Source organism: Centropristis striata, chromosome 12 (assembly GCF_030273125.1).
Source record: "Centropristis striata isolate RG_2023a ecotype Rhode Island chromosome 12, C.striata_1.0, whole genome shotgun sequence".
Classification (NCBI taxonomy): Eukaryota; Metazoa; Chordata; class Actinopteri; order Perciformes; family Serranidae; genus Centropristis; species Centropristis striata.
The window spans coordinates 8206880-8226711 of record NC_081528.1 but is presented as its reverse complement, the minus strand read 5'-3'; the positions used below and the strand labels follow the sequence as shown (position 1 = coordinate 8226711).

At 38.8% G+C, this 19832-nt stretch overlaps 1 protein-coding gene across 2 annotated transcripts in view; it reads right to left on the bottom strand.

The window, feature by feature from the left end:
- Positions 1-18668, bottom strand: part of shtn3 (shootin 3) — a 45601-nt gene extending 26933 nt beyond the window's left edge. For both annotated transcript variants that reach the window (XM_059346126.1, XM_059346125.1), the window contains exons 1-2: positions 18412-18668; positions 11966-12026 (exon numbers count right to left, since the gene is read on the bottom strand). In XM_059346126.1, the coding sequence (XP_059202109.1) occupies positions 11966-12026; positions 18412-18483 (133 nt within the window). In that variant the 5' untranslated portion in view covers positions 18484-18668. The remainder of the gene's footprint in view (positions 1-11965; positions 12027-18411) is intronic.
- Between the last annotated feature and the right edge of the window lie 1164 nt (positions 18669-19832).

Sequence of the window (19832 nt, the reverse complement as noted above, 5' to 3'; positions counted from 1 at the left end):
TCTTTTTATGTGCACAATTATAAACAAAGTCAGTGTAAAGGTGCAAATAGACGCACATTCAGGCCAGGCGAGACAAATGATGCAATGCAAAATTCGCCTTATGTATTCACATTAATTTAACTTTTTCAACTCAAGCGAGAAATTGAAGTTACACTTTGGCATCAAAACCAATCAGCAGCATTGACATTCTCCTGCATTGCATAGATCTAATTGATCCAAATTCACTAACTTTAAAGTTGTTCTTGTTGGTCAGATAGCCCCGCCCCCAGTACCTGACGTAGCAGTTCGCGGATCAAGCCCAGCACCTGCTCTGGTCAAAAAAGGGTATAAGCTGTGTTACTCCTCTGAACGATGTCATTAACTCAGATGTGACTGCATTTAGTTTTACCAAAGATTTTTTTCTACAATAGGTTCAAAGCAGCTATAGTGGTTATTTCAGCCACGGTTGATGATGGAAAGAAATGGCATAAAGAAACCTATACTGACATGTCTCACGTGAGTAATAATAATTAATTTTTATTAACTGTTATTTAATTTATTGTGATAAACACAAATGATCCTGCAATCACATGCTGTGCCAAACGTGACAATTACGGATGGCATAGCTCTTTGTTATCGTACTAGGACCTTTTTTTGGGATACATTAAACCCTTACGTTAGTCATCCCTCAAACAAAGCTAATTAATAAGAAGTTGTACATTTGAGGTAAAAAAACATATCAGTTTGTATTCAGGTTAAGGAATGTATATTGAGAGCTTCTTGAATAATTTCACAATATACCACAAAGACTGATGATGCTGACTTGCCCAGATCCTTTTTTGATTCAATACTAAAGGGCAATAAGGATCAGCTCCATTGTAACAGCATTCTACATAATTACCCAGGTGACCTTTGACCCCTGTGATGATATCCCTCTGTCTGCCCAGTGCCAGGGAGGCTCATGGTTTGGATAACAGTGTTGAGGAAAGTGAGGAAGCTCAGAGAGGGGAGGACGGGGAAGGCTTCTGGATCTATTTTTAATCCCTCATTCAATGTTTAATGCTTGTGGATGGGCTTTGGTGGTGTGATTCCCTCCCAGCCAGAGACTCATCTAAACCCTCAGCTCTCTCTCTGGGCTCCACTGAGTCGTTTTAAGCACCGCTTCAACCCACACGCCACGGCACATCACCCTCTGCTCGGCTGCACCGCAGTTTAACTGCAGCTCCGTGGGTCAGACGCGACGCAGGAGGAGAGCGGGTCATACTCTGCTATTTATAGTTCTGTTTGTATTTGACTCCGTTTTTACTAGAGAAACCAACAGCTGGTGCCGTCTCTGGGGAACACCGGAGAACTGTCTGTTAGCTAATAATGACAAAGGTGAAATGTTCTTTCTACATTCAACACTGTTTATTTAAAAATGTGTACATAAATGCATATTATCTGAAATTACATATATAGCATGTAATAATAGATAGTTTTATTTCTTTTGAGTATCTGTATATGGTACCAGAAGGTGTCTTGCTGTAACAGAAAACTGGCAACATTTTTCTTATGCTATAATATAAAAATCAGCTTAATAACAAACTCACTAATTTACTTATTACCCTGGTTCCACACTTACAGTATGAATCACAGCTCAATCTCCACCTTTTCCAGCAGTTTAAACAGATCTGGTGTTGCACTACCTGACAAACCATCTTTCAATCAGAGCATCAGCTGGGTTTAATAATGGGACACCATCTTCCCAGCTAGCGACCATAAATATAAAGCGATATATCATTGGCTGCTGCTGCTGCTGTATCTGTAAGTCCATCATATTAGATAAATGGATAGAAATACAATGTGTATGAAAAGATGTTTCTTAAGAAATCTGCATTTTGGATAAAATCAAAAAATATGAAAATCTTCCAATGATGCCCCCAGTAATTAAAATTAATTCCAATAAGTAACCAACATCATCTTCAATTTCTCACATTTATAGCAAACCAACATTTAAAAAATCTGTTAAAAATTACGTAAATTAGAGTAAATTTTCTACAGAAGTCTACATCTCTCAATATATATTGGCCCTCATTTATCAAACGAGATCTGAGAGTATATTTGGTCTCACGACAGGGTTCATGTGTGATTTTTAAAATGTGGCGGCTAGAAACAAGCGTAATTTAAATACCACGCCCTATACCTGATTCAGATGGCTCGCCTCGAGAGTTTACGACACCAAAGGGTGCAATACACCCAAAAAGAGGATTTTTTAATGAAATAAAAGTACTTATAGTTATAAGAAGTAACAAGTTCGGAGAATGTTTTACATTTGGAGCACAGACTTAAAGTTTTCACAGCCTTTTGGTTGAATGAGGTAAACAATGTTTTAAAGTAAGTTTTAATCCCAAAAGACGAGGAATTTCTCAGAGGCAGAAAGTAAAACGCTGACGTCCAACAGCTGCAACACAACAAACTGGTTTTGTTTGGCAGCATAAAAAGGGAAAATGAAGGAAATCAGTGGTGCTGTTAGCAGAGTAGCGGACCATTAAACTCCCGGTGAGGTTGGAATATTTCATTTATACATTGTGAAATATAAAGCCTAATAGCCTATATAATATCCAAATATTGTTGTTATTATTATGATGGAGAGATATTATTCACTTCTTTACATTTAGTAACAATTCTGTACCAGACAGAGGAGCGTGTCGCAGCGCACTTTGGAAATCAACAACAACATTTAATAGCCTCGGCTAGTATTCTGCTTAAAGAATTTCACGGTCGCAGGGTGTATTTATTTTAAATTATGTTATAATGATAAATGCTGTAGCCTAAACATGCTTTCTTTTGTCACCATTAAAAAAAAACACCACAGAGTTTTATCAGCTTCAGGCATCGACACAATAGTCTAAGATCAATTCTCCGACTCAGACGTGTCGACTTCACGCTGACTCAAATTTGCGTACACGAGCGGAGAGCAGACGTGAGATCTGATCGTACCCTCCGCTCACGTCCAAATTGATAAATGCCGAGCCTTGCGTAGAAATGATCGTACGCCCACTTTACGCTCACTTTCTGTCGTACGCTTGATTGATAAATGAGGGCCATTGTATTTGCTTTCCAGTGTATCTTGACTGCTCTAATATTTCTGACACACAAGCACACATTCAGATCAGCAGACAGTGATAGAAAAGGCAGAAATGGTGATTAGCGTGGAAGAGATCGACACAGCTGCACAGGTTAAAGAAATAACAGTGGTAAAACTGTCATACTTCTTCAGTCATTGTGGAAGACGTTGACTGGAAATGATATGAGAGGGATGGATATGTCACTCCTCACTGCCTGCTCAGGGCCACACAGGAAGTTCACTAACATGAACACAATGTCAGAGTGAATGAAGTGAAACCAAATGTTCACTTCTGTCTGATTTTCAGGCTACGGATGAACAATTTTAGGAAGACGAAATGAAAAGATCCCCGAGCTGCAACCAACAACGATTTTCACAGTCAAATAATGAGACCATCTTTTTCTAAGTTCATCATTTGCTTGACTTGGTCTGTAAAATGTAAAAAATAAAATAAAAAAACCTTTACGATTTGCCAAAATGACATCATCAGTTTTGTCAGACTGACAATTCAGATCCCAAATGTGTTAAGTTTGACAGTTTGAAGACTAGTAAACCAAGCACTTTAAATGATTAATTGATCATTCAATTTCTGTCATGCCACACATTACTTGTTTTGTTTTTTTTGGATCCTCGGCAGGTGATGAATTATTTCTGCCCCAGCATTACAGATTGAGCCTCTTCCGGAGGCGCAGGAATATAACAGAGAGCTGCATGCCTCAAACTGACAGTAGAGCTTCCTCTCAGTGAGACACAGAGTTTGTCCTCCAGCCCTCTGTCTCCTGTCAGGAACTGTTCTGGGTCAGTAACTCCTCTGAGTTCGGGCTTTGTGAGAGAAATGACGTGCCCTTAAAACCTGTAATGATCTGACAAGGCTAAAAACAGAAATCTGCTTTTGTTTTTCAGCAGCGAGCTGAAGCTGGGGAAAGCCTCTTTAGTGACGATGCATGTTAGTAACAGATGATTTGGAGGATTAACCAACGGTAAGCACGTTCATCCACCAGCTATGGTGAAATCCCACAACTGAGTGTTAAAACCGCTAAAAAGATGGACGGAAAATTAACACTAGCCAACATGCAAGTGCTGCTGAACGCTTTCCTTCCAGACCAGAACCAAACCTTCATTAACGCTGATGTTCAAGGTTTCAGGGGAATGATTGGATAAACAGGTGACTTAAAACATCACTTTCTCTCCTTAAATGGATTTACAATAACAACACTTTAGCATTAATGCCAGTGGTGTTTAAGCTGTAACATTAACCGAGCTAAGCTGTGAACAATAGGAGGACTAATCCTGCCTTCATGTGCTTCTCTTCTACTGGAGAGATTCACAGTTTGAAATATGAATTGTTGTGCATTTGAAGGTTTTTGGATTGAAAAACTAAAATGAACATCAGAGCAGTTTGAGAACACTTACAGAACAGTTTTCTCAGACTCCAGCAGTGGAAAAGTTCTGCGGCATGCTAACAGTAAGATACACTGTATCATCTTTGAAGTGTTGTTGTTTTTCTTTGAAAACATGAAAGTCAGTGGTGGCGGTGAGGGAGATCATCAAGCCTACTTTGGATTTTGATTATCAAAAGCTTTGATTTTTTGCCCGACATCTACTAGCTTTAACCCACTTACAACGGAAGACATTACAATATGGCATGGTTATTGCAAAAAGGAATATTTTAACCCTTTGGAAAAATGAAGATGTGCCTTCTTTCAAAACCTGGATAGCAGAAATAACCAACTTATTACATATATAAAGGGTTCGATATAGTGTTTCTTTCAGCCCTGCAACCTTTGACCAAATGTGGCAAACCATTTCTGTCCTATATATCCAGAATGGCATAAAGTGCTAGTGTATATGTATGAAAGTTTGTACATATAGATGTGTATATAGGCTGCCACATATGTGTACAGACACCCATTCAGTGGCTGGCGCCGATTGTACAGTATTATATTGCTTTGAATGCTATAAGAGCATGTTTTTGTTTTGTTTATTGGTCTCATTTTGTTTTGTTTGTTTGTTTATTTTACCCATTTCTTATCACTGAGGGTGGGGTGGGGAGCTGACGTTTCCCTTGTAGTTGTGATGTATGTTTATAAAACTGAAAACTTATCAATAAAATATGTAAAAAAAAAAAAAAAAAATTTAATTTTGAATCTAAATTGTGACCTATATATTTGAATCTGTTGAATCATGTTCATGTGAGGGGCTCCATGGTGGCGTAGTGGTTGGCACTCTCGTCTTACAGCAAGAGGGCTTCCTCCCACAGTGCAGACAGACATGCAACTTAGGTTTAACTCTAAATTGCCTGTAGGTGTGAGTGAGAGTGTGAATGGTTGTCTGTCTCTATGTGTCTGTCCTGTGATAGTCTAGAGACCTGTCCAGGGTGTTCCCCGTCTCTCACCCAGTGTCAGCTGGGATCACCGTCATCACTGTCACCCAGCTCACATAAGCAGTTAAGGCTGATGGATGGATGTTCATGTGACAATCAATCAATTAGTGTCTTCGCACTGATCAACAATATTCAGAATGTATTTATGGTACGGGACATGATGTTAAAACAGTTAGTAGATTTATCAATTTGCAACCATATTTATAATGTGAATAATCAAGCAAAACTTTCTAAATTTTGTCTTTAGAACTGACTTTTAATCAACAAAATTAGTCTATCATTATTCATGTATATTTTTGCCATTGTAGCAGAAACAATATTAATATTAGTTTCACATTTGTAATTTAGTGTTGAAATAAGTAAATCCCTGCATCCATTTATTTGTCAATTGGCATAATAATTCAACAACAACAACTATTTTTAAGATTGAGCAGAAATGACAAAAAGTTCAGCTTCCAGTTCCTTAACTGTGATGATTTGCTATTGAAAAAAGGAAAAAAAAAAAAAAATTAATAATAATAATATCTTTGGGTCTTTGATTGTTGGTAAGACATAAAAAAATGTTTTACTTTGTTTACATTTTATAAATAAATCAGTGACTGGATTGATTGATGAGATAATAAAGACATTAATCGATGATGAAAATAATCATTACCTATGCAGTCCTAATGTCACAGAGATTTTTTTATTTAAAACAAAAAACAAATATGTGACACAATAAAAGCTAAAAAATACACCCCACTACAGCAAAAAGCCACATCATCTCCACAATACTACTACTATTTTTCTGGTTTGTCATCAGTTTGTTGGCCCTTCATGTGCTCTCAGCGTGTAATTACAGTATTTCAGAAAGCACTTGAATGCAGAGAAAGTGCAGCCACAGGCCTTTATCTGAGTACAGTAGACTGAATAACTAGGCTGCGTAAGCTAACAGCGCTACAGGCGAGCTCTTCTGTAAAGCTGAGTGGTGTCACAGTTAGCTCCCAGCTAACAGTAGCATTAGATGGCATACAACAACTCTGTAAGATGTAGTCAGTTCAGTCTGGGTAACAAACAATACTCTAAAGTCACTCATATGTCTGGACCTGCCTCTTCTGTATTGTTTGCTGACTGTTTTGTCAAGTTTAATTATTTCCAGCCTTTTGATTTTTTGGCATTTTTTTTTTTAACTTTCCCTTATTGGTTACTTTGCATCTCCTGCGTCTTATGTTTACTTTTTTCTTAAATCTCTTTTCCAGTTTCTTACCATGGCTGTATTAGTAACTCTCCCTTACTCATTTCTCTCTCTGCATCTGATGTGAAACTCAGAGAGACTTTGGCTGTTATTAAAACCGCTCTGTGAGGCATGTTTGACACTCAGCTCCTTTGAAAACGACTTGTTCTGCTGCTCCGGCTTAAAGACAAGAATAAATTACAGACTGTGAGACATCAGCTCCCTCTGCTTCCCACCAGCAGAAACATGCAGCTTTAGCTGTGGGTAAAAGGTTTTCTACTTTAACACAGAACACAGAGGAACAACAAAGTTCAAACGCTACCAAGGATCTTTAAGTTTCTCCCAGGCAGTGTTGTCTGATATATGTTTACTTCTGCTGGAGGCAAAGAAATCCACTCATCAACTTTTTCATTTCAGGATGCTGCCCGAAACTCGCTGAAACTCCTGCTCTAAAAAGATGCACGTCGCTGCAGTTCATGTCTGTGTCTGCTTCTCAAACACTACTGTCTTTTAATAGTCGTTTCTACTCACTGCTGCAACTCTTGTATAAAAATTGTAAGTTTTCCAAGTAAGTATTCTTACAAATCTTGCACTTTGGATGAAATCCGAAAGAAGTCAAGCTACCGTAGCTGCCATATGACATCCCAAGTAGCAAATGTGGCCAAACTGCTGATTTTCTTGAGTTCAGGTGTTCTATGCTGCTGTAGTGTAGAGATCTTTATTACCGCAGATATTTTGGCTTGTCAGAGCAGAAAAGGCACAGGGGTAAAAATAGCCTGATGTATTTGTTTTATCTGTGTCTCTCCTGCTGTAAAAAGGGTCTCATCACCAGCATTTTGTGAGCTTACACAGAAACAAATGAAGTATGTTTTTTCATGTGCATCATACACTGCCTGTATGTTTTTTTCCATTTTGACCAACATTATTGCATAAAATGTAGAGGAAGAAGATTAAACTAAAATCATCATTCTCCTCAGTAAATCATCTGGTCAGTGTTATTTATTTGTGCTTTAAAATGTAACTGCTGTGACACAATCAGAAAATAGTGTTTTAGTTCTCTGATTTACTGGCTTTGTCAGCACTGCCTCACTGTCTCTCTTTCTTCTACCGCTCTCTCTCCCTCTTTGTCTCGAAGCCAAGCCCAAATTTACTTTTGATGTGATAAAATAAAGAGAAATGTTCATCCTAAATCGATAGATCTAAAGGTGGCACATCAGAAAACATTAATCTAAATCATTTTTCAAAGTCACTGACAAATTATACTTTTCAATTATTGGGTATGAGTTGTCTTTTTCAAGGTCTTAAATGACATAAAATGATGGACAAGTAGAAATGTTGAGCTGTTGAGCTGTGGCACTAGTCGAGGGATCCAAAGTCATCCTCTGGCGAGCATAAATGCTTCAGAGACCTCTCAGCCACCTTGATGCTTTACTGACGAAACACTGCATGATCATGAGTGTCCATCATCAAGGTGAATGTGTTATGCAGCACTGAGTCTGAGGTCAGGTCATGTTTCTGCTGTTTTATAGCCAGTTAATCTGTGCTCGACTCTCCGGGTCTGCCCTTTGAGATTCAAATGAGCCTAAAATCAAGTACCTTCAGGCCAACAAAGTCTCCCTCATTAAATCAATTAAAATGTGGCCATCAAATATGGAGTAGCAGGTAGAAAGGCCTTTTGATGGACCACGATGGATAAAGAGCGAGGCAGGAGTGGTATCCCCCTCCCACACACACACACACACACACACACTGATCCTTCCCCCATTTTCTGCTTCTGAATAATTCATGGCAGGAGGTTTTAATAATTCATGGGAATAACATGACAAGAGTGACTGCTGTGTTCTCTGGGGAGAGGCAGTGAATGAATAAATGAGTGAATGAATGAACAACTGAACGAATGACACGACGGGACCCGCCATGAAAAGGAGGATCAGCGTTTCTGCTGAGTCTGAGGACTACAGGTTTTCTGAACCTCTCAGGAGACGAGTTTTGAGTTTAAGTCCAACCAAAGAGCTTGTCATCCATTTATTTATCATTCATTTCACTTTCAACTGTCTAAGAGAAGCACAAACAAGCCAAGTATTCATTCATTTGACCCTCTGGAGTCCATGAAACCACCTGCACATTACTTCTTCATGGTGTGAAGACATAAAAATGAAACAACGTGGAGTCTTGCCATCAGCTTCCCTCTAAAGTTATGGCTTGAAACTCCATGCCAGATTTTTTTTTAATGATATTATATTCATTTTAAAGGTCAGATTTTATGTTTTCCTATTTGTTTCTTTTGGGTTCAAAATTGTGATCAAGTAAGTCAAAGTTAAAAATCAATTATCAGGACATATAGGTGAGGTTGCGCTGAAAAAACTGATACCAACATGTGATGGTAAAGACCTTTTAACAGATTTTTAATGGACATAATAGCCCAAGATTTCAGAGGGTTAATCAATCTTATATCTTAAATATTTCAAACCTATACGCCTGTGTACCAGTCGAGGCCCTCACTGAACAATGCTGACAGGCCCTCAGCCAAAACTAATTGCAAACTGAAACTGTGCCATTAGTTTTCACTGCAATATATTGATGACATTGGTTCCTCCATTAGCAGTAAATGGCAATGGGCATACTGTAAATCGCAGCAGCAGTATCGTCTAATACAAACATAATTCACTGAATGCTGGACTTTGATATGTGATGGGTTAGCTAGACTATAAAGAACCATTAGCTGAACATATTTAAACAAGGCCAAGTCTGAGACCAGGCCAGCGGCTCTTGAGAAATAAACAGTTCAACCTTTTACGGACACATACAGTATATCCAAGAAAAAGGGAAAAAGTCTACAAGCATGTAGTTACTGAAAAGTGCAATTGTTTTACCTGAGCTGGATTCAGTACCTTTCTGTATGTATAATGTGTGTATTGCCTATTTTCTTTTTTGCTGTTTTTACTGTTTGTTCCCATGTTTTGTCACTGTTATTTTAATCTGTAACTGGCAACCAATCTTGGCCGGGTCTCTTCCAAAAAGAGATTGCAATCTCAAGGAACTTCCTGGTAAAATAAAGGTAAAATAAAACAAAAATAAAAACAAGCAACAAAACCTCAGCCATTCTAAATACATTCTATAAACTTCCTGTCTTGATGAGCATTTCAGGATGTTTAATGCCGTTTGAAATATCACACTGAGGTGAACTCCAGATGGAGAGTGCCTGCTTCTCCTGTTACCTTCTGAACGGACAGGTGACTGAACTGACCTTTTCTCTGTGACAAAAAAACCCTCATTATGCTGTACATAGTGGCCACAGAAACATCAGCCGCTTGGGTTTAATCATTATGAATATGTGTCATCATTTGGGAAAGAAGATGTCTTCATTTACATGAGTGCTTTTGATTAAATGTTGTTTTATTACTGTCCAATAATAAAAAAGCGATTAAATAGGTTACATGTCACTGAAGCTCACAGTCAGAGCCTCTACTGATATTTAGCAGAAACAAGTCAATATCGTGCAGCTATGAGTTTCTTTTGTTTGCTCTCTGAAACAAACCTGCCTCACATTAACCTCAAACATCTGACACTGCTAGCACCTACAACCTTTAATATCTGATTATTAAATTCTCTTACCTGTGTGAATAGTCATGACAGACACCAGGAGCTGCAGTGTTATCAGCCTTTTTCCTGACAGCTGATGATTAGACTGACTAGGATCAGAAGTTAAACCCCCCAAAAAACACAAAAGCTCTCCTACTGTTGGCTATCTAACCTGACAGTGGTCATGGAAACAGGCACACCCTCCCCTGCTGTCTTTTTTTAAACACACCCATTCAGAGGAGAAGGTGTCGGTGATGTCATGCTGTCTCTCTGGAGGTGTCGGCTGTCTGATTCGGCTGTCTGATTGAAGGCAGGATAGTGTCAGTCTGCTTTGTGGTAAATGATATCTGATGAATATAACCTTTTTAAAAGGACAAGTCTAGTTTACTATCATTTGGTTCTTGTTTTTATAGTTTTATGTTTTGTATCATTTGGGAAAACACTGTAATCATTATACTAGAATTACAGCCTGGCACAGTATGCCTCCGCAACCAGTAAAGTTTCAGTTTAAACCCAGGTCCAGACTCTTAAGTAGCCAATGGCAGCAGACTATAATTCAAATATGGATGTTGCTGCAAAGAAGCTACAAATTCAAAAATATTGATGCTTCACACACATCACAGATGTGCACAGATGTGCACCCAAAATTACTGTCACCAATTCAGTATCCGACCAAATGTGTCCCCTCCTTAGTCATGGTGTTGAATGATGGTGGGAAAAGTGTTTATACTGAACATGATGATGTCATAGGGAAGTAGATCTTTGACCTTTTGGATATTAAAGCCAATTTGGCATAGTGGCCAACCAGAACGGAAGAGCCATAGAAGATCCAGGCTCTTTATGCACAGTAGTAGTAGTCCAACAGTAGCAATTTTCACAGGAATAAACAGGGTCTCCAACACTGTATCAAGTTATCTTTTTACATCCTTGTGATTTTATCCTACTAGACATTTGTGTAAAATTTTTAGACTGATCGTGATGCTGATTTTAGAGCGGAAAAAGTCAGTGATTATTGATATGGCAACTAATATTTTGAATTTTTGAGCTAGAAGTAAAAGATCTGAATATGTCTAGTCCAGGGATGGGTAACTGGAGGCCCGGGGGCCGCATATGGTCCGCACTCTCACTTGAAGTGGCCCTCAGTACCACTATATGCATTTGAGCATGAAATCTTAAAAGTGCAGTGTAAAAATGCACAAAATTACTTCATGCAATTAATGTTGGTCTGTTGTTCTTGCACTGATAAAAAAGAAATCGCAACAAGTAGTTATTTTTTATTTGCTTCAAACCTTTTGTATTCCTATTTATACTGTTATACGTGCATTTGAGCATGAAATATGTTAAGTTACTGCGCTATAAACATATTTAAAATTGCAGTTTCATCATATCTGGTTAAGTGCACGGTCCTATATGTGGCCCTGTGGTAGTGTCGATGAAAAATTGTGGCCCCCTCCAGCATTTACGTTGCCCATCCCTGGTCTAGTCCTTCTCTAAGTGGATGGTACACTGATTTTGCACCAATATGGCTATGCAAAAGAACTGAGAAGAACTTTTAAGAACTGCTTTTCTAAACAAATAACTTTCTTAAAGTAATAAGTGCCTCTTGTTCTGAACTAGATTTGTGTGTGTGTGTGTGTGTGTGTGTGTGTGTGTGTGTGTGTGTGTGTGTGTGTGTGATGGAGAAGTCTGAATCTGGACTCACCTCTCTTGATGTGTTTGAGTTGTCTCTCGGCCTCGTCTCTCTCCTCCGTCAGTCTGTTGCACTGCAGGAGCAGACAGCAGGGTCAACTCATTAGATCGTGTTCCACAACAGACTATACAGAGTTTATACAGAGTATACAGGCCACTGATACCAACAGAGTCGAGTTACACACAGACACGCTGTGAGTCAGACACAACCACAGGCTGTGAGTACAGAGGACACTTTAGTTCTTCTCAGTAAAACTGGTGCTTTACAACGGCTGAGTGTGTAAAGATGTTGACTGTTTGTAGTTTCCAAAATTATGTGTCTAATTGCATGGAAGTTGTCAAATTAATAGGAGAATTGCAGGATGCCATACTGTACTTTGCATGCTGAATCAATAGCAGAGAGATGCCTAAACCTTTCAGATATATACCTAATAAGTATATATATATATAAATATATGTATTAATTTTAGAGATTATTGGACTCTGTCAGATTGACCCTGAATTAAACGGTCTTAGAAACAGCTCCTGTGCTGGCTTTGAATGCATTTTTAATGTGACACAGTCTCTATCTATCTCCTCTGAAATCTAAAAACATCCCAGAGCCAGAGTGTGAGAAGATTTGGAAATGTTATCAGCCAACACTTCTGTCTCAGGAGACAAAGAAAGTGCAGCATAAGTCACAATGTTCTCCATACAAACACTCATTTTGCCTGATCGCTCCTCCCTGCCTTCCTCCATCGTCTCAAAATGTTGCCCTGCCTTCATTTTAACAACGACAGCCCATCGCTTCTAATAACAGACTGACTCTTTCTGCTCCTGCTGACTTGACGGCTGGCCTCCAAAAGGATAAAAGGCCGTAGCTGCTCATTTTCACATCCATTGGATCGGATGTAAGTATCCCTTGTTGTGCTAAATTTAGGACGAGCAGCTGTGGAGAAGCCCGGTGTGGATGCTGGAGGGATGAAATTTGGGTGACAGCAGCAGCATTAGCGGCAGACGTCACAGAGGTTAACTAGTGCAAACCTGCGTCAAGACTCAAGGACAAAACATGGGTTTTATTTTTACTTCTTCAGGGTGGCAAGGACGCATTTTGCATCAAATTATGGACAATAAATCACATTCCGCAGACCCCAAGTGCTCTGAACTCCATTTAATTCTTCAACATAATCAATGACCCAAATTTGTTGAGTTCTGCAAATAAAAGTCCAGTTCAGTTCTTTTGTCATTGACAATGTTAGGTGACCGATGAAGAAGATTGAAGCACTTGGACAAACAAAAAGCTCTCCTGGCTGAATCATGTTAGAAATAATCTGTTTTCTGTCTCTGTGCATGAGGGTCACTATCTGTATCAAAGGTCTCTGTCTATGCATGCGTAATTCACTAACCTTGTCTGTGCTATCTCTCTCTATACAATTATGGATTAATCATGCAATATGCTTTTGATACAATGACTATGTTTGTGTCTTAATATTGGTTAAGAAACTATGATTACTATAAATACATGTATCCCAACTGCTTAAACTTAGTAAGATTCTATTATCACACAAAAATATGTTGTATGTTTCATATTGAATGTTTTATATTTTGTGTGCACATTGTAACATCTGTGTCTCCAATTATATCTGAGATTACGGTCTTCTCTGCTTGGTGACATGACGTGTCCCTTTATTGATTAAAGCTGACGAATAAACAGATCAAGAGGGTGGCACTTCCTAGAAGAAATCTACCTTCATGATTAGTAAAATCTGTTAGAATATAAAAAAAGGGTTGAGGGACAGAAGAGGGGTCAGACCTCATGAACTGAGGAAGTGAGTTTTGAACCCAGGGATCTCTGTAAAATGCACATTTCTTGATGTATTGTAATAAAATTATGTTAAACTGAGAACTTGGACGTCTCCTGCTCATCATTCCCCATCAAACGATCTGTGCAGAGAAATAGGTGAGAGGATTTACTTTTGGAGTCAGATAATTTAATTTTAAAGGTTTCCACAATCATCAGTACAAAAGACAACAGAAAATACCTGGTAATTGGATATAAAGCCAACTCTGGACATAAAAATCCAAAGACACGATGAGATGCAAAACATCCAATAAAAGATGGCCTTGAGACTTCATTCTCAACCTTCAGCTTTCTACTGAACCAAATTACTCTTTGTTGTCAGCTGTTTTCATCCTCTTTTCCTCTCTGGTTCAATCTCAGGTTAACAAGACAATGACATCATCTCATTTTCGGATCCCAGCTGAAGTTAATGCCTTTTCCTTTATTGGACGGCGATGTTCAGGAGCTGCCTGAGTGACCGCAGTCAATAGTTAAATATCTGCAATGCTGCTGTTCTCCGCACACGCTTCATTTAAAATGGTAATTGGAACTTGTAGAGCATTCAGTGACCTCCCGTAAATCCAAAGTAACTGCAAACAAACAAAGAAGAGTCCCTCTAGGGTTTAAATAACCTCCAGGAACAATAACTGAGTGTGTGTACAATCAATCATTACATATACCTCTCAGTTTATCTTAAATTATTCTTGTTATTCTGGAGCAATGTAATGACAAAAATATATATATATTACGGCCCCTAAGCATGATGCAGATCCAGTTGGCAAAAAGATGCTTCAACCTGAACTGAAGGTTCATAAGAATCAGACTAAAATTGAAGCAGTTATAGCTTCTTAATGTTTTTATCTTGAAAACACGAAAAATAGACTAATGGTATTTAAGAAAGTGTAAGTACGTCCTAAAAAATTAAGGTTTGTTTAAGAGAAGAGACCACACAGCAGCTCTGATAAAGCTTCTCTCTGAGTTATTGTGAATAACTAGGAGATAATTATGTATTATAAGCGAACTGTATCATAGCCGATACAGATGCGAGTCAATAATTTCACATTCTTCTGTTTTAAAAAATAAGTTTATAACCTGTAGTTTATGTACGCCTGGGGGTAAGAAAGGCTAAGATGTAGTGAGGTAAACTAAAATAGATTATTAAATATTCAGTAGCTCTTACCCAACCAGATCACTTTTTGTGATGGAGGACTTGTTTGCTACTGTGACGATTATAGCTCTTTGTTACTTAATCCAGCAGAGTCACATGAACTTTAAACTTGCTGGGTGGATTGTTCTCTTAATAATGTGGTCACGCCGTACAGATCGCATTTACACCTCGAAGAGATTTGATCGTCTGATCATATTTCTGTACTGTAATACTGTCACAATTCATTCTATGTTTGCATTAATGTATTTTTTCCTTTTTGAAATTGGGTATTCAGATACAGATAGCATGTTAATATCAGGTGTAATTTGGGTAGTTGATGCACAACTTCTTGGGCTGCACCTTGTATAGCCTTTAACCTTCCTTAGAATTAGAAAAACACATTCTGATTCAATCTATTTAACAATAGAAGCAATGATTCGGCATTACTATAGTAAAACATTAACCAAACCACACCTAGTCTAATTTCAAACAAACTCAGAGTAATATTTTAAAGGTATCCTAACATAAAATACGAGAGGTTGACCTGATGAGGATATTAATGGTTAAAATTTGAGTCTTACGAAAGGGTGTAACTGCGTCAAAACTGATATATCCACAAATAAAAAAGGACAAAAAGGACACTGAACATCCAGCCCTCTCTCCTCCAGCAGCAGGAAGCACTTGGCCCACTTTCTGTCTCCAGCTCTACCTGCAGTCTCACACACTGTCAGCTCAGATTTCCCTGAGGAGCAGTGCAAGGGCAGCAGGTTCACGGCACACAGCAAGGCACCGGTGCTGCCATGGTGAGCGGTTCAATTCCCCGTGCTACTCAGTGAGTACCCTAATGCTCGACTACACTTTTTTTCTTTTAAATAAAAACATCTAAATCCCCAGCTACTTAGCATATCTGATCCGAAGGGAGACATTTGCTGTTGAAATGTCAAAGTGTAGTCAGGAGTAACTCCCCTTCCTCTGAATTTTAATGTTAGCACACAATTAACACTCTTAGCAAGTAGCTCAACATCACACTGTGGCAGGATAGAGAACCCACCAACATCTTCCATCAGGTAGGCAGACAGTGTATTCTCTCAGAGAGGCTTTCTTTCATTTGTCCTCTTATGTTTTGTCTATAAATGTCAGAAAAAGCATGCTTGTTTCAGTTTCTTAAAGCATTAGTTACATCTGGCTTGTTTTGTATGACAAAAAGTGCAGAGACTTTTTATTTACCATGACAGAAGACAAAGAAAAACATCTGGCATAGGACAATTTTTTTTACATATTTGCCAGAAAATGGACTTGAACGTACTGGAGGAAGGCTGTATGAGGTTAAGGGTTTCAATCCCAATGGAATGCTATGGGAAGAGGTCCATTTCTCTTTATTTAGGTCAATGGCATTTGCAAGGCATTAACAGACTTCCATGGTCTGGGGGTCAATTCCCAGCAACTAAGTGGTGATTAAAACACCAATACAATTTTATGGTTTAGATGTGTGGCAAACTAAATGTCTCAACGAGTCTATACAGCCTCATATGTCGCTTGTTCTACCCTCAAATCGACCTTACCAGTTGCAGATCGACACGCCCTCATACGAGAATGTGTCGCCGTTTTAAACAGACCGTTAATGTTGTGAAACAACATTAGTTTCATTATGGTTTATGTGATAAAACTAGCATACGTCCTTAAGATAATGGCCAAATACGTACATGTAATTAACTACCTATATCAAAGATACAGACTAGCTAACGCTACATAGAAGTTAACGTTAGCACACTGACGACTTTTAGCCGGATGTGCCTGTGGTTTTCATGGCAGCCGATGAAAAGGAGGGAGAGAATAACATTACCAAGTTGCCCTCTTTGTTTAGTTTTTCGTTGAAGTCTGTTTGAGTGTGATTATGTCATGTACATGAGCTATTTTGCCCCTTTAAACCTAGAAGGTAAGCGCTGTTTAACCGCGGACACTTCCTGCTGAGAGTCGTTATTTTGACAGTGTCACACATTAATCCGTAACACCGTTGCTAATGCTAACGTTCACTGAAGCAACCCTAACCCTTCCAGTGAGGACAAAGCATGTTTTACCTGGTAAATTCCAAAGCCGAATAATAGTCACAACTCCAGTTTTCGTGCATTTATACCCCTCCAGGGTCTTGAAGACGTATAAAGACTCTCAAGGGAAAGTTGGTCAGGTAATTGAAGATGTCTATGGTCTGGATCATAGACGTCAGATCTGCAACGTCCTTCATTCCATCTCTTACAAAACTCTTGAAAATCACCTGGTGGCATTATAATGGTCAATAATGTATAATCAAACATATTCTGTTTCATAGCGCTTAATGTCATTGTGTCAATGTGACGCAAATGACACTGTAATGCGACAATGCATCGCAGTGAAAGCTGAAGGCTTGAAATTACCGCAAATTTGGTTAGCTAACACCAAAGATAGTGGACAGTCTATAATAGTGGATTGAAGAAAAATCGTATAGGCTACACTTCTAAGTGGGCGTGGCCGCCTCTCCCGCCGCTCAAGGTATTTTGAACGTCAAGACCAATTTATTGATATTTTCTTTTGCTTACATTAAATATAACTCAGCTAACAGTTACAATTAGCATTACAAAAATCAATTAGCTAGGACGTTCGTAAATTATTTATACAGCTCTCGCGAGAGAATAACCTCTTTGGCTGTATGTTATCAGATCTCGCGAGAGAGAGAGCTGCAGCTGTATGGGATTAAGAAACGGCACTAGTAAAAGGGTTAGGCTCTCTGGTTAAGGCAAATAATGAAGAAAGGCACTTTAAAATGCAGGTTTATGGGGTGTAGGTCAAAGGGCGGAGCTATAGGTCCTGAAAAACACTACAGGGGTTGTGTTGAGTTTTAATTCAAGGTTAATAATGGTAAAACAAGGTAGCCTATTATTATCATAAGCAGGGGCTGAGGATTCAGAGTTGAATTCTCACTGTACCCACCCCTAAATTGGGGTGGTTAGGGTTATATTCATATTCAGTAATTTGGTTTATAGAGAAAATATTTTGAGATGGACTCATCTAGGCCTATAAACTGCTAAATATCAGCTCAAACCTGAGGCGAGGCTTTTTTCCTGATTATTAGACATCCAAAAAGAGACTGCCAGCCTCTTTACAGTCAGCACATTTCTCTCTAAAAAGCCTAAAAATCCTTTTAGAAATCATAAAACTTTCCCATAAAACCATTAAAATCGACCTGCAATATAATTGTTAAGTCCAATTTCTCCTCTTCCCCTAAATGGCGAGAAGAGCGACAAATTTAGGGAGGGGTCCGGCTCTTTGATGTCTACAATAACCTCCAGGAGAAGCCGGCCGGCGAATTATACCGGCTGAAATTAGCCTTCAAAATGTCCCATCTGAGCCGGAAAAGAACTAATCGGATCTTTTAGAAGACATTTAAAGTGGATTGCATGCAGAATAAAAAGAAATAGATGCAGATATTTGAGCAGTTTTATGTTTTCTATGGGTTTACCTCTGTTTGCATGTGCGCGTCCCTCTCCTCCTCGCATCCCTCCATCTGCGCGGATGAAGAGCAGGGAAGCATTTTCAGGAAAAGAGTGATAAGATATTTCCACCTTTGTCTTTTTCTAACCAGACAAGGTTATTGAAAAGAACATAAAGATGCACAGAGGTCTATTCTAGCAGCACATGTCTGGATCCCAGCCCATTCTTCTTTTTTTCTTTCTTTCTTCCAAACACATGGGATGGAGAGGATCGGTGCGCTGCTGCTGCTGCTGCTGCTGCCGGCCAACAGGATCCTCCTCCCCCTCCCCCTTTCACTGACAGCATCATCTGGCTCCCCTGAACCCCTCCTCCCTCCCTCCTCTTCCTCCTTCCTCATCCTCCTCTCTCGGTGCTGCAGGCAGAGCCGGGCTAAACCATTTGTGCATAGCGAGATGTGATGATATACCCTACATGTTCTGCAAAGGAATATAAACTGATTTCTATTCAGTTGTAACTGGATATTTCTTGCATGATTTCAAGTGAGGTCTAATATTATAACAAGCACACCGTGATCACTTTAAGGCCCATTAGGGGAGTCAAGGGTGCGTTCAATTGCTGATGGGAGAGTCCGACATGCGGAGATGGACCATCGCTGCATTCAAGTTCAGCTAGCAGCTGAAAATATGGAATAAGCCACCTATTTACAGCCATGCATTTATTTTCAGATGTATTTATATATTATTTTACTAATTTATTAATCTTCAATAAATCCCAGGCTGATTCTTTGTTGTAATGTATATGATTTTATTATTTATTTATTCAATTATTATTACAAGTAGTAGCATTATCATATTCAACATCATTATCATCATTATTTGGAGTATAGTTGATATATTTTGTTGAAAACAACAGCAGTAACACTAACATATTCTTTTTTTAATCACATTTGTCACAAAGCCGAGCTCATTCCTTCTTTAACTTTCAGTTTAATATTCTGGTGGCAATTTCTGGTGAATAAAACACAGAGTCAAACAACTGTCTTTCTGTTAAATGTAAGCTTTTGCAGAGGACTCAAAGCACACTGACATGCTTATTGAGATGGGCAATGAGCACCGATAGCTAGAAATGAGGGCGTTTTATACGCCAAATTAGCAAAGTTAACAATAATTGCAGGATGAATAGACGAGGAACAAGATTGTCTGTTCACAGTCCATAACAGGACATCTTGTAGGTGACCTCATGAGTAGCACATATAAGCATGTTTATGTTCAAACCCCACAACGTCAGTCGAAAGACAAAACACAGCTCTATCATTCTACAAGACATATAAGCAAAATGAGAAATCATATACGACATCTACGCAAAATGAGAAATTTCCAGTACAGTGTATTTACTCAGTTTTATAAAAACTGTTTGGTTGCTTCCTGCTGAGAACTCAGATCAGCTGCA